This window comes from Rhopilema esculentum, chromosome 7 (assembly GCF_057945365.1).
Source record: "Rhopilema esculentum isolate cy_ngs chromosome 7, ASM5794536v1, whole genome shotgun sequence".
Classification (NCBI taxonomy): Eukaryota; Metazoa; Cnidaria; class Scyphozoa; order Rhizostomeae; family Rhizostomatidae; genus Rhopilema; species Rhopilema esculentum.
Window position 1 is genome coordinate 11,141,248 of NC_142821.1, and position 14,991 is coordinate 11,156,238.

Consider the following 14,991-nt stretch of genomic DNA (forward strand, 5'->3'; position numbering starts at 1 on the left):
TCTTTTAGTATGTTATAAAATGTTTGCTTTTTTCAAAGCAACTTGATAAAATTAGATTTTTTTTCTGTTCATTTATGAGTGTATGTACCATATGAGACATTACCTAATAATTCCTCTTCAACCTCAGAAATAAGACGTGGAATTTAGTAAATTATTTTCGACAAATATCTTGTGGTTTTACTCTTGTGCAAATATCTAAGAGTAACAAGAAACCTATAGCTTTAATCAGTACAGAAATTTATTCACGTAGAAGTAATTGCAATGAATATTAAAGCAGTGTTCTGTACGCAAATAATTTTGATTGTGATAGTATGCAGATGTTTTATAAAAATTCAACTTTATTATCGTGTGGTGCAATAGGAATAAATTAAATCTAAATTATCTAACACATATTCAACTGCGGATGGATTTAAAATGGCTTGAAATAAAAGATAGAAAAATTGTTTATATAAAGTAAGAGAAAAATAGAGAAAAATTGCTAGCAATGCATAAATAGAGTTAGGTTATGAATTTTGTAGGATTGTTGCACAATTGTTTAATGAAAATAAGAACATTCTTTCTTAGATGCAAACTATAAATTCTAAATAAACAAATAACTACATGTAGATCACGTGAAAATGTCTTAAAATTTAAACAGGATCAAATTATGCACTGCGTGAAAAATTCATTCAAAGCCATTTAAATTATTTGGCACTTCTAAAAATGTTAAACAGAATCACGTACAATTTAGCTTAACACCTCAAATCTAAATATCTAATGATTTATTTTTAATTCTAAAACATAATTCTATCTTCTTCGATTCTAAGCGTTACAGCGGTGACGATGATGTAAATATCACAGATGATACCTCAGAGGAAAATATGCCAATGGATCAAGAAGTCCGAGCAATTTGGGCATTATGACAAGGACCAGTGAAAAGCTGGCAGCTATAGCAAACACAAATAGAAAACACATTTTGTAGGATGTCATATTAGCAAAGGAGGCAACAGACCCTAGGCAATAACAGACGATTCAGAATTGTCTCCAGGCAACAACTCCAGTCACCAAGCTCTGTGACATATATGACACATAATTGATTGAAATATCTATCCAGTTTTGCCATGGCTGCCGGAAAAGACCTGCGAAGAACCTTAACTAATCACTATAAAATGATTCCAACGTTGTCCTTTCGCAATTTGCTATTAAGCCTGCGATCCAATACACAGGAACCATCATATGGCGTAGGTGCTCCCTGTATCGGCTTATAATTTCCTCGAGGTTGGTAGTATGTCTCTTGGTGATTCGTGCGTTTTCCATAAACTGCAGTCTTGTAATCCCTGAAATTTCATAAATAAATTCATTAAAAGGGGGTCTAGCGACGACAAAATCTTGTGGCTACGCGTCAGTTGATATGCTAGGCGCTAATTGCAGAATAATATTAGATTAAACCGGGTTCAACTTAATTTTCAACAAACAGAAACAAACAGAAACAAACAGAGACAAAAGTGAATCCAGAATTGTCACACGTTTTGGATAATTTGCTATTTGACAATGAATTTTGAAATTTCATAAAAAATCGGCTTTATAAAAGACCAGATTTAAATGCCAACATTTTGAAAAAAAATGCAGAAATTTTAATTTATAGAAGGGAAAATTCCACCCAACAGTAGAATAATCTCATGATAGTGCGTTAAATGGACATTTGTGTCTTATGGCGTAGAGGGGCTGTGTAGCAGCGACAACTGAAACCTGCAAAACCTGCGATTAATTTCTTGTTTCAGCATTTTTGGATAGAAAAAGACAAAATATCTTGCAAATAATGTATTTACAGAAAATTAAAGTCTAGATAAGGGTTAATTTATCAATGTGTAAAATAAAGAAATTGGATTTATCAAGAATGTGACCACATATACCCTTTCAAAGAATCTGGTGGTACCAGCACATAGATACGGAAAGAAGAATAATATGCAAAATGCAAGAAAGAAACCCACCTGAACGTAGCTTCAGCCATTGTCTTTGAGTTAGAAAATTGCGCGTGCAAAGTTGCCATTGCATTGCCAAACATGTAATCCCTTTGGGATATGAACATGCAGTTTCCTGGAAATAAAAAACAAAAACGACTAAGTACACATACAAAGTGATTTGATATTGTTGGAATGGAAATGGCTTGGCTTAAAAATACATTGCGGGATAAAAATGATGCAAACAGGGAAAGAAAAGCGATATGCGATAAAAAAGATAAAGAAAACAGACGTTGTGATGTGGATCGAGGCACAAGTTGTTTACAAGTGTTAACTATTGTTGGTCTTATGAAGGGTATCTATTGTTGACTCTTTGGAGGTACTAAATAATGGATATTAAAGACTTAAACAGTTTTCATGTTTGAGAAAACCAGATGGTCTTTAAATGCTGCTAAAAACGTCTCTATAAATACGAAACGACGGCTACTGTAAAATGTACATAAGTTTTCGATGCCCCTAACTCGAAGGAAAGGATAGGCTCATATTAAAAGGTTTTGATAACTTTATACTTTCAAGGGATGTCATCGAAGGGAAGATAAGCGGCAAAAAGAGCAGAGGAAGGAAGAGAATGACATTGTTCGATCATTGGCGTAAGAAAGAAAATGGCAGAACTGAAACATATGGAGAAATCAAGCGTAGAGCTGAAGATCGTGATGGTTGGAGCGTGTGGCGCTAAACCTGCCTCGCTGCAGACAACCACGAAGAAGAAGAATACTTTCAAGCTTTCAAATAAGGCATAAATAGGGAATTTTAGCATAGGATTTGAGCTAAACAGTGGATGAAAAGGTGTTATGGATCAATTTCAAGTTCTTGCATGTGATAAATCTGCTGCAGGATCTGATTGGGCGAAATCTCAGGTCTCTAATTTGATTTGATGTTTGCAAAATGACAGACTGAGTCTGACCAATCACATTCGCTCTTATAGCAGACACGTGCCATGGTATTAGATCTTTCGTGTGCTTTTTGGAGCGTAATTGAATCGAGAGACTTACCTGCTTGCGTCTTTTGTTCACTGTTATAGGTTAAGTAGACGAATTCATCGCTGTATTTCTAGAAGTAAAAAAATGCTGGTCACTAGGGTTAAAAAATGGAAGCTTATTGGAAAATGCAAGACAGTTTAGGAATCAACAGGATTGAAGAATTGACAAGTACTAACGAACTGAGTACTTCACAAAATTACAAGAATGCAGGTCGAGATTTGCACAAAAAGGTAGCCTGCAAGTAACTGCTCAGAGAAAAACGCCCAGAAGCGACAAAAATTAATATCCAAATATTGGCAAAAAATGACTTGAAATAATGAAATAAGCTTCTGATTGGTTTCTTTGTTTGACTTATCGGAGAGCATCAGCCCTCAAAAAGTAAAAAAGATGCAAATGAAACGAGGTCTTTGAATTATCACGAACATTTTGCCTCCTTTTCTAGACACATATGCTGTTACAAAATGATGCAGCAACTGGAAAATCATACAAATCTAACTAAATCCTAACCTGAAAATAAAAACATATGCCATGTTCACATCAAAATTCAACTCAGCACCGATTTCAACGCAATTAAACGTGCAAATAAACTTACATTTGCTTCTGTGTTTTCAAGCAAGTGTTGGACGCCAAGTTCCAAGTCTCCCAACTGCGCAACAACGATTTCGTACTAAAAATATAGAGACAAAAAGAATTCTGAAAAATCCGTTCTAAAATGTTTGTAAATATTCAATTGATTTATGTGTGTTTGTTGCTGTATTATGACTTAATGCACTTTTCCAGAAAAAAATTAGTTATTAAACTTAAACATTGCTCCACAAACAGCTTAATACCTTCGTTCACAAAACTCATAATTGTCGTTATTTTTTTCTGGTCCTGCTATTTTTTCATCTTACAAGAAAACGAATTTTATAAGAAACTATCAGGCCATTTTTCAAAATTTATTCTTTTCATAAGAAACTTTACAGTCTAATCGAAGAAATGAGCTTCCCATGTGCGTGGTCTTACAGTCTTGCACAGGAATTTTTTTCAACGATTTAGGATGTTGATGTGATCTTTGCAACAAAAATACATAAGATACAAAATATATCCGTTACCATGGGCGTAGGGCCTAAGACATCTTAAAATCATTGAAGAATCATTTGAAGAAGTTAAATATCAATGTTCATACTATAGAGCGTAGCATCTTCTGGTCATAGTCTGACTGAGGTTCAAGAAACACTATAAGGACGGTGTTTGAATTCGATTGGACATAGAGATGCAACGTCATCAAATCATCTTCATCCTGCAAAAGATTAAAACAGGAGTAACCACTAGGTTACTGCAAAGTTTCCCGATTTTAATCGAAAAATCCAACTGTGTTAGGAAACAATGACACAAAATTACAGCATACAAAAAGGGAATTTTAATGGAGTATTTAAAGTTTAATATTCACCACAGCATTTCAGTATTTGTTACATTATCTTAACATAGATATACAGGGTTACAATTCAGAAATTAATATCTGCTTTACAAATGGCCTTGTGAAAAAAACCAGTGCACAGTATGAATTCATTTAGACTAAATGAATAATTATATAAAAATTCATCTAATTCATAAAAAAAGTAAAGAAACGAAAATAAGGCCGACTTTTTTTTGAGAACCCTGTAAATTTTCAACTTAGCTTTAAAACAGGGGATATGGGGTGCCAGCTTTGTTTCTGAGTCTAGATCATTCCAAATCTAGATTGACAAAGTCAGCTTTAGGGCACGGAGAAGCTAAGCTTATCGAGCAGTGTCCTGGTCCTGTTTCACTATATGACCATACCTAGTGGTTTCTACACCCAGTAATACAGAGAACATGCACCTCTTGTCACTCTCAGAGAACTGGCCTGTCATATTAAAGTTTGGTCCTGAGCAATCTAGCAGCTTTTCACAGGAAGCATCCCATATAATGATGAAGGGGCTGCTGGTTAAAGGAACAAAGGAATTCGGTGGGTTTTGTCATATTTCAAGATGAATGACAAAGCATACTTTTCATGAATACTTGTTCATCTTGTACAATTTCAGCTTTCATTAACATACTGGTTATCCCTGGGGGAGAAGGCTGACTTCCCAAGAGAAAACACAGCTGTTCCTTGGTGTCCCAGTTGGCCGTTGAAAAAGGGGCACAAATTTTAGAGTGCTAAAAACACCGTTTTAAGTTTTTGCCGTGTTTTAAATGGAGAAATATTATCAATTTATTTCTTTTTCTGAAGAAACACTAAGTTGAAAAGAGCTGCAAGGGGTTGCTTGGCTACCTGAAAACCCCCTGGGGGCGGCAGCCATAGACATGGAGATCTATAATCAAAGAAAAAGCATTTAAACTTCCATATTGCCTCTGAAGAAAAAAATAAACATACCTCAAGCAAGGTTTCTTTAGTCCAGCCAGAATTTGATTCATCCCTAGATTGCGACACTTCTTTTTCTGTGGCCTCGTTTCGCTGTCTGTCTAGATCCTTATCCATACTTGAATATCCATCGTCTCCTGATAAATGAACCTCGTTTTCACGGAGCTTTTCTGATTTGAGTTTTTGTACAACAGCATCAGCAAATGCACTGTTTTTACGTTGTTCCCGCGTTTGTGATGAATAAACGGTATTTCCTGTAGGTTTAATTCTATCATACTCTTTACAAGCAAGCTCGTTTATCTTTGTGTCAATGTGGTGTAAGACTGGTTTTGGTTGATTATTGTCTTCGAAACTTGACGCTATATCAGATGATACGTTTCGGCTTAAAGACGATTCGTTTACAATTCCTGAACATGAACTCTGTAGGTTACTATTATCAGTCGACGCTAAGGACGCTGAATCAGAATCAATGTCGTTTGATTTGCAATCACTACTTTTTGATAAAACTTTCTTAATATCTCCATCCAAATCATTTTGTTCATTAACAAAGTTTTCAGAGGTATCTCGATCTTGATGCTCAAAATTTGCCAAAACTAAAAATCTAGATGAATCACTAGACATTTTATCTTTGTCGCGGCTATTCAAGCTCGTATTGACATGAGTAAGACGATTTGATTCATTCTCGTTGACTTCGGTGTCATCGACTGACAAAGTACCAAGTTCAGTAGGTGTACCGTTTTGATCTGTCCGTATAGTTGTATCCTCGTGAATTATACTATCTGAAGCATTATCTACTTTCTTACTAAAAATACAGTCCATTTTCTGACTATTTAGATCAACTCTGACGTCATCAGCTTGATCGTTCTTTGTTTTTTCGCTACATTTTTCAATATATTCACAAGTTCTCTTAAATGCATTGATTGTCGTGTCGTCACCTACAGGCGTGACGTCATCATTACTAGTCCATTCCGCTTGCGACGACCAAGTTTGGCTAGGCCTAGACTGTCTGTTATCCGTTCCATCGTCGTTTTCTTTATAACAAAGGTTAAACTTCCGGACACTTTCCTTGAGATCTTCTAGATTCCCTCCAAATTTCTTTTCTAAAATAGCGTCAATTTCGGATCCATCGAAGGAATTCGACCTTGCTTTTTCGCTATGCCAATCCAACGAATCACTTTCTAGGTTAGAATAGGTAGAAAAATCGATGTTGGCAGACGAATTTGTGCTTTTTCGAGACCTGAGCTCTGTCTGGTCACTGATTGAGCTTGATTCTGAAATATTCAAATCCCTAGATAAAACCCCACTATCTTTGTCTTCATTGAAACCAAACGTTGTTGACATTGCCAACGTTTTATCATCAGGTGATCTTCCCACAAGGCTCCTTCCTAGAGACATTGATTTTGAAATATTACTTAAAAATTCATCTACGCGGTCTGACCGTCTCTCAAGAGATCTTGCTTCCATGTCATTCTCAGATGAATTTCTCCGGTTCCTTTTATTCTTCATAAGCGAATATGGCGTGCGATTTGAAGTTTCAAAGATTTCTTCGTACACTTTTCTTCGGACATATACTGGATATATTCGGACACCTTGTGGAAGGTCTCCATCTAAAAATAAATAAATGATAAAATGAAAATATTGCTTCATTAATACATGACTACCCCTGGCAATATCGGATTCACGTCAAGCTATCATAAAAATACTTCTTCATAAAACTTTGGCGATTTACCAACAGTTATTAGCAAATGATGAGAATGTACCAAACAATTTAAAAAAGTAGATAAAATAAAGAGATTGACAATACAGCTGGCACCGAGGCAATCATAGAAGATAAAACAGTTAATATCAAGTAACAGTACATACCAATGTTTAAATGAGAAATGGGAAGCTGGAAAATAAGATGGGTTTTACGATAATACAATCATGTGAATACTGGAATGCTGTTAATGTCTTAAATATAGAAAAGTCTTTAGTTTTGGTACTACGAAAACAAACATACTAAATCACATTTCATCAGACGTTCCTCAGAGTATAAGCGTTGAATAAAGCCTAAAGGTAACCTGAAGTTTATATCCAGATGCGGATCAAAGGTCACGTGACAGAAAGAATGGCGCGTTGATTGGTTCTTGTTTTGACCAATCAGCGACCGCTTATCCCCATATAGTTGAAGATTCCAAGAAAAAAGCGAATTTATCTTTTTTCCTGCTACGAATTTAGCTATACACTTACGACCTCATATTTGACTTTATTTATAAATCATTTGAGTTACTCTGAGGGAAACCAGCTGATTGGCCCACACCGTTTATTTGTGCATATCCAGCAATGATGTTTCTTTATCATTGCATTTGTCACTACCAAACTTCCGAAGATAATTTTTAGGACACTGAGGAACTATGCTTATAAGTGTCCTGGTCCTTTCTTTTGTTGTATCCACACCTCGCGATTCCTACGCCTGGAATTACAGAGAGCTAGCGACTCTCATTACTCATGCCAGAGACGCTTGGAACTGTAGTCTACGACCTGACCCTTCCTCAAATTGAGGCTAGACAACGAGACATCATCTCTTTTGGAGATTTTTGCAGGTAGTGCCGCCTTCAAATGCAAAGTTTGGTCAGAGCGATTGATTCTTCCGGCCATTTAAGGGGTCTTACAGCTGGCATTCCGCCATTTTACTAATTCATGAATAAAAAATATGCTAACAAAGCAACTCACGTGATCTTGAGAAGGCCTTAGGAAAGCAAGAAACCGAAGAATATCAGGCTGGACTTGAGATGCTACAACCCTTGAAACAAATGAGGATAACAAATGAAAAACGAATAAAAATAGCTTGAATAAAAAACATAAAGTAAAACATTAGAAATGAAGAGTTCCAATTCTATGGCTCGTACACTTTTTGATGTAAAATCGTTTGAATCTCGAGGTGTATATGATCTGTAAAAGTTACCACACCTATATTGAAGATGTTTGGCAAAAGATTGAAGAAAAGTTTTGACTCACTCAGGGCAGATGTCAGGGAAACGAGAAGGTCAACCCTCACAAAAACCCTTTAAAGTCAGATTTGCACAAAATAACTCCTATTTCTGCTCCCTTGCTTCGTTGGTGGCTCAACCTGACTCATTATCCCAAAGGGCTTCAAAAACGTTTTGGTGGCGCATCCTATGTAGTATCTACTCTAAACTTTTGAAGTCAGAGGAATATTGTCTTTAAAAATAGATGCCCCAGTCACATGAACAGCTAATAATGAGACATTACTGAATAACAGAGCGTTTAAGGGCCAATTTTAAGCACATCTGCAGTAACTGGAGTGTCCTTACAAAGGCTTGGAATTTAGGACCTTAAAATAATTCAATTCAAATTATTGTTAAATCTCTGTCTGCTTTAAGCACTGATTAATTAATCAACTACCTAATTGCAAAGAATAGAAAGCATTGGTAAGAATAGCATTAAAAAGCAGTTACTTTTCTTTTGATATAATGCAACCACAAAGTGCTTGTGTGCGTCGCTGACAGGCTTCCAGTATTTGCATTGCCTTTAAATATGTAAATAATCCATACTAAAAGGAAATGAACCAATTGTATTATATTGAATGATCCTTTTTAAAATAGTATCATAAAAAAGAGCAGCATAGAAGGTAAATATGCAAGCGGTCATGTGTGTCAGTTCATAATGGAGTGATTAAACAGATCAACTTTCATTATAATAAAATGTAGAATGCCTCAGCAAAGAGTGCTTAGAGATTCGGCTTTGTAAGGTGGATTTGAAGACACCAAATACGTGGGATTTAAATAATATCCTTCCACAGCTATGAATATGGAGGTGGCTCAATTTTTGCAGTGTTTAAAATAAGGATAGGGAAGAAAAGGATACAGGAAAAGCATTGGGAAATGCATGGAAAGAGGTAAATAAAACAGACAAGCAAAATTGGTAAAACCTTGGTCTAGGAGAAAGGACATTCACAAGATTGAATGGGAGCTTTCCTTGTTGTCAAGAAAAAGCTTTACTTCTAAAGGGGTGTTGGATGATGTGTACATCAGAGAGAATGATTCCTGCCCCACCCCCCTAGGAATTACATTTTTTGATCAATTAAGTTTTTTCTATATACAGTCCTGTTCTATACAACAAAGTGTGTACAGATTTGCCTTTATGACAAAGAACGCTTTATGACAGACAGGTAAAACAGTAATCTTTTTGAAAACATTTTGAACATCTAAGCCTAGCTTGAAAATGTATAAGAACTTTGAGAAACAGATTTTGACAAACAATAAAGCAAGAAAGATGAGAGCAATCCACCATTTTTGCTATAGTACTTTCGGCCGGACAGTTTGACTGTGGACAGCAAGATACATTTCTACATTCAAATCAAAATATAGGTTTAATTTACTAATAACTCAAAATTTTTTTACAATGACATTGGTGGAATTATCTACCCAAGACATTGTACACAAATCATTCCGACGTCATAAGAAACAACTGCAAAGTAAGGTTAATGGTCATAAATAACAGAGCAACAGAGAGCAACTATTTACCTTTCCAAAATCCAAATACTGCACTGTATCCAAAAATGCAAGAGTGTCTTGGCGGTAGTGTCTGACAAAAGGCACATAGCAATGCCAAATTTCAATCATCCTTCTTTTGACTTCATCTATTGGCTTATCTTCCTGAAAGACATTTTAATATGATATTTTTAAATAAATTTACATAGAAGCATAGAATATATGAAGGAACTAAGATATAAATACAACATTTTAAACAAATCTTTCGCAAATGATGCATAGTTTAAGTGCATATTGATGCAAAAAAGGTTCCAATATTTTTGGTGCTGGCAATTTTCCTAAAAGGATTAAATGTAATCCTTTGATCAGCACATAACATTTACAGTTGAAACCTGTTTAGTTGGAACTTCAACAGGGTAAGGAACCTGCCTTTCTTAGCAAATGTCTTAACTTATCTGGGGTATGTTTTTTGACTTCATAAGAGTGGAAAAAGAGAATTAAAAGTCAGTTCGACTAAGTTCAAATCCAAAGTTAAAAGGAGAACGACTTGATTGGATTTAACTGTAGCTCTCTTAGGAGAGTTGGGTGAAATCGTTTTAATAAACTTATGATTTCACTTGATTATACAACCTGGCGAATTCGCAGTATGAAAATTTATCTGAAAATGAAGCAAATTACAATAAATCCTGTGATAATTTCAATTTTGATACAGAAAATTCTAATATTTCATTCAGCTTTTCAAGTCGTTACTTTAACTGCAGAGAATAAGGTCAGGAAGCAAAGTCCAAGAGATTCAACCCAAGCACTCAATAGTTGAGTCATTGAAGACAAATGCCTTACGAGACATAGGGGCAAGAAAGGCTGCAGCCCCCTATTCAGTCAATATTTAATTCATTTCAGGCTGCATTCAGGTAGTTCTAACTCATTTAAGCAATGACATCGCTGCAAGATCCAAACTCAGCCTCCTTAGCATTTTGCAACTGCTACACTCACAACTGGAGTTGTGGCTTAATTGTTTCCTCCATCAAAGGAATGGGCTCAAGAGCTTTTATGACAATATTGACCACCACACAGTAAACAAGTAAAACAGATAAGATAAACATACATTTACATGGTTATCATAAACAAATTTCTCTCAAATTAAAGAGGAAAAAGTATTCGGTCAATTTTACTCCTTTCTACAAACTTTTTCATCATGACAAATCCAAATTACAACAATTTAAAAAAACATTTTTGAACATTACAAATGACTTACCTGCAAAACTGAATCAAAGGATTTGTGAAAAAACTGGAATACACTGTACAAATCTGACAATAGCTTAGAAAGCAGATTATCAGCATCTGATAGTTTGCCACCAAGAGCCTAGAAAAAAGTATGAGGAAAAATGTCAGGCACTTGAATAATAACAAAAAGCTTATAAATTCTATTGACAACATCGTAAATATGAATTTGAAAAAATTAGATACAGCAATAACTCTTAAAGATATGTTAAAACAATGATGAATGAAAATTTGATGCTATTATAACCAACAAAATACAACTTGCTGATAAATCTAACTTTATAAAGATGATAAATATGTTTGACATGATAATATAATTGATAAAAATTATAACAGATAAAAATTGATCACTTAATATTAAAATACATACTAACTAAATAGACAATATATCAACGTATTGCAAACATACTAATATATCAGATTTCTTATCATGTTCTGTTTTAGGTGCTGTCAATGTAATGTTGGACTATAATTTTGATGAAGACTTAACTGCAAGCTTTCTTCCAAAAGTATTCCCCAAACATCTTAACGCTTTTTTTAATGAGCATAAGTTTGAAGCAATCTTCACACAAACACAAAACAACAGTGAGAAATGCCTCAAAATACAAAATCTTTTGACACAGCTTTCAATCAGTATTGAGTAATAAATGTACAAAAATTTTAAAAAAATGAGAAGAAAAACAATTCATACTTATGTAAAAGGAAAAATAGCTTACAAAAACAAAGAAATCTGCTAAAAATCAAACATACCATGACAAAATTGTCTACACATTTTATTGCAAATTTTCCATTTTTGAGTTTGAATATCCTTGGTGGGACAACAAGAAGCCCTTCAAAAAAGGACACCATCCCCACAAGTTGTCCACATAGAGAGCATTGATCTTTAATTGGCACCTTAAAAAGATAATTCCAAAATCTAGAGACATTGTTGGGAAAGCACTGCTTTGTAATGAATTTCAAAACCAGGAGAACGATCATAAACATATTTGATAGTTCTTTGATGCCTTTTTATGAATGCCTGGGGGACGTGCCCACCAGGAATCTGGGGACACTGAAGGCAATCTGACTCCTAAAAAAGTCAGAAAATTCAAAACCAATCAAAACAAAGAACCAACCATACATGCTATTCTCTTTCTCATGTTAAATTTGGTCCGAATCTGGATGCATTTTTAGTAGTATAGCTTTTCTGTTGATATTTTTATGTTTATGTGTTCTTGCTAAATGTGTTCCTAAAAATTTGCAAAACCTTAACCGCCTATTATCATGATCATGTCAAATACAAACTGTTTATGCTATGGAGCCAAATTCTAGCATCTCCATTAGATATTTTGCAGGAGTTTCCAGTCACAAACCTTCAATTTTTTCCTTCGGCTTACCATGGTGCTGGGCTTGATTAAACTCCTGAGCAATCTTGACATTTTGGCATTATGATAAAAGAAAGCTTACAAAAATGTTATACTTTCAAATTTTGTCTTGCCCCTAGCCATGGTGGCACCCTTCACAAAATTTCTTTTGCTTGGAAATAAAGGATTTTTGTGACTTTTAGAGTGGCACGACAACTTTAATAACTACCTGCTTCTTTATATGGAATTTAGATCCAAAAAATGTGTTTCATACAAGAGGTACGTTTGAATTTATTATTAATAATTCTGAATGTTATATTCTAAAAGTGCTTTAACAATAAAAAGTGTTCAGCTATCTTGAGGTATACGAGCCAGAGGTCAAAGATTTCGTAGAAGACCGTAGGACCAACCCCAAAACAAAAGCTACATTGCCATATCATCTATTCTTATTATATCAAAATAAATATCCTGATTCTATGAGATTGAATGTGAGATATAGTTCAAGTAGCCTTTCCTAGTGAATCTCGAGTAAAAATATATTTTGTGATCACTGGTAAGCGAAAAAAAATTGTTACGATATTGCCTAGGCCCTAGCTTTCACTTCCATATAACACCAGTCACTTACGGCATTAGGCAAGAAAAACAGTATGGCAGTTTCTGGATCATCCCATTCGCTCTTCAAAGCAGTTCTGTCGTAAATGAAAAAGACATGGTCTTCTGGCCTCGACGCGCCAGCACGAACGCTTGCCCGCATTTCCTTTACCTGCATCTTGTAACATCAACAAGCAGGCGGTTTCTCAATATGTTTTTGTTAAGTCACATGGACATGTCATATGACCAGCTATGTTCCGCTACCAGGAATTGTGCCGTGCGTCTTCTGGCGGTTCTGGTTTCAGTCTTTTTTGGTTATGGCCCCGCCCGGCACAATCAAATAGATGACCTGACGGGCTGACTCTTGTTCCTCAGAAATCCATTGGACATGAAAATGACATTATGGTCACGGGTTTAGAAGAAAACGAGAAAGCGTTATTGAAAACAGGAAGAAAATTGAAGCAGAAAAGGAAGTAAAGGGTAGAAAAGTGCAATACAGTGAGATGAAGGATAAGGTAGGGACTTTAACATGTGCGTAGCGGACAGCGGTGTGCCCAAGGGGGGAATAGGGGGTCCGCACCCCACACTTTTCTAACATATGTTCCTCGAGATTTGTCCAAAACGATGTAAACCCATGGGGGGGGGGTAGGTAAACTAACATGAATCAAATAATGGGGAAACATTTATAAAAAGGGCGTCTCCCCGCATTTGCGAGTGCTTGGAGGGCTTGGTCCAAAAAAATGTCCCCAGATCTCCCCCCCACTGCTGCGACCCTGGGTACGCTCCTGGTAGCAGATGCTTAATGTTTGGAGGGGGCTTAGTATGGGTCTTGCCTGAAGATTATGCTTCACTGATATGGAATTGCCCGAATGGAACCAAAAATGTGATAAGTAGGGGGTTGCGGCCCCCTAGATCCCATGTCTCCTAGGCCTATTATCTAAAGCCTGGCAAGAGAAATTCTCTAGAAGGGATCCTTAATTTTGGGCAAAAATTTTTCTGATAAATGCTTCGAGAAAACAGGCTGTTCAGCAACGGGCGCTTACGGGGGCAAGACCCATCTTGGTAACGCTGAGAGGCAGCCTTTCCTTCTTATTTCTAATGCTAAAAGAAATCCTTTCTTAGGGTTCCTTCCTTTTTATCACAAAACCCTTGGTTATCGAAAATCTATTTTAACAAAATTCGTTGAAAAAAACAATGTACTTTCAAATCAATCAAAAAACCAATCAAAACTATTTGAAATGAGAGAAATGGGTTTACAGTCTATTTCAGGTAAAAAGACTTTCAGTGACTTTTTGTGAAGTTTTAATACGTTTAGGCCTACATGCAATTCTGCGTAGACATCGGCATAGACTATTTGGTTATAAGATGACAATATCATGGCAGGGGTGTGAAGCAAGGGGGAACAACCTTCACAAGCCTCACAGCTCTACAACCGCCAGTTTTCTTGTTAATGCCAAAAAGCCTTTTTCTACTCCTTTTTGTTGTTTTTAAAAAAATTTGTCATCAGGTCCCTCTTTGACCTTTTGAAAGCACTAAGCCCCGGGATGAGTATTTGTTCTCTCCTTTTCAATTTCTCAAAAGAGTCTGCACGTAGGCTATTTAGCCCCCAGGCCCCATTACTTTTAGCCAGTGGTCTGGAACCCAGATCAAGGTGAAGTCTAACTATATGGCCTCTCTTTGGTTGATTTGCAACAGTAATTTTGATGAGAATAATCTTACAAAATAAAAGATATTTGTCAAAATGGATCCGTAACTAATTAGAAATTAATAAGCTTAATTAGAAAGCTTTTTTAATCTTTTGGTGGTACAAAGTTAAAAATGGCTTTGAAAAAAGCAGACATTTGAGTATACTGAAGCTTTTCGTCTGACACTCTTCAGGGTATAAAAAATATTATTTACATTCACCGAAACACCCATGTTACTTAGGGTTTCTGATAA

General features: G+C 35.7%; 1 protein-coding gene across 1 annotated transcript; it reads right to left on the reverse strand.

Annotated features, from left to right (window-relative positions):
* Positions 1-20: 20 nt before the first annotated feature.
* On the reverse strand, positions 21-13,430 carry LOC135683623 (uncharacterized). The gene is made up of 13 exons (XM_065198931.2): positions 13,088-13,430; positions 11,870-12,013; positions 11,094-11,201; positions 9,872-10,003; positions 8,804-8,898; positions 8,058-8,127; positions 7,209-7,233; positions 5,358-6,952; positions 4,149-4,262; positions 3,573-3,647; positions 2,993-3,050; positions 1,971-2,076; positions 21-1,316 (listed from the first exon to the last, which is right to left on the reverse strand). Exons 1-13 carry the CDS (start codon positions 13,229-13,231, stop codon positions 1,142-1,144), a joined length of 2,841 nt encoding a protein of 946 aa, XP_065055003.2. The 5' UTR covers positions 13,232-13,430; the 3' UTR covers positions 21-1,141.
* Positions 13,431-14,991: the final 1,561 nt, after the last annotated feature.

Excerpts from the sequence above, each read along its gene's own strand:
- LOC135683623 (XM_065198931.2), bottom strand. The coding sequence starts at position 13,231 with ATGCAGGTAAAGGAAATGCGGGCAAGCGTTCGTGCTGGCGCGTCGAGG. Across the intron at positions 11,202-11,869 it reads GTGTAGACAATTTTGTCATG|GCTCTTGGTGGCAAACTATC; the intron begins GTATGTTTGATT and ends ACTTTTTTCTAG. Across the intron at positions 3,051-3,572 it reads TTGAAAACACAGAAGCAAAT|AAATACAGCGATGAATTCGT; the intron begins GTAAGTTTATTT and ends TTTTACTTCTAG.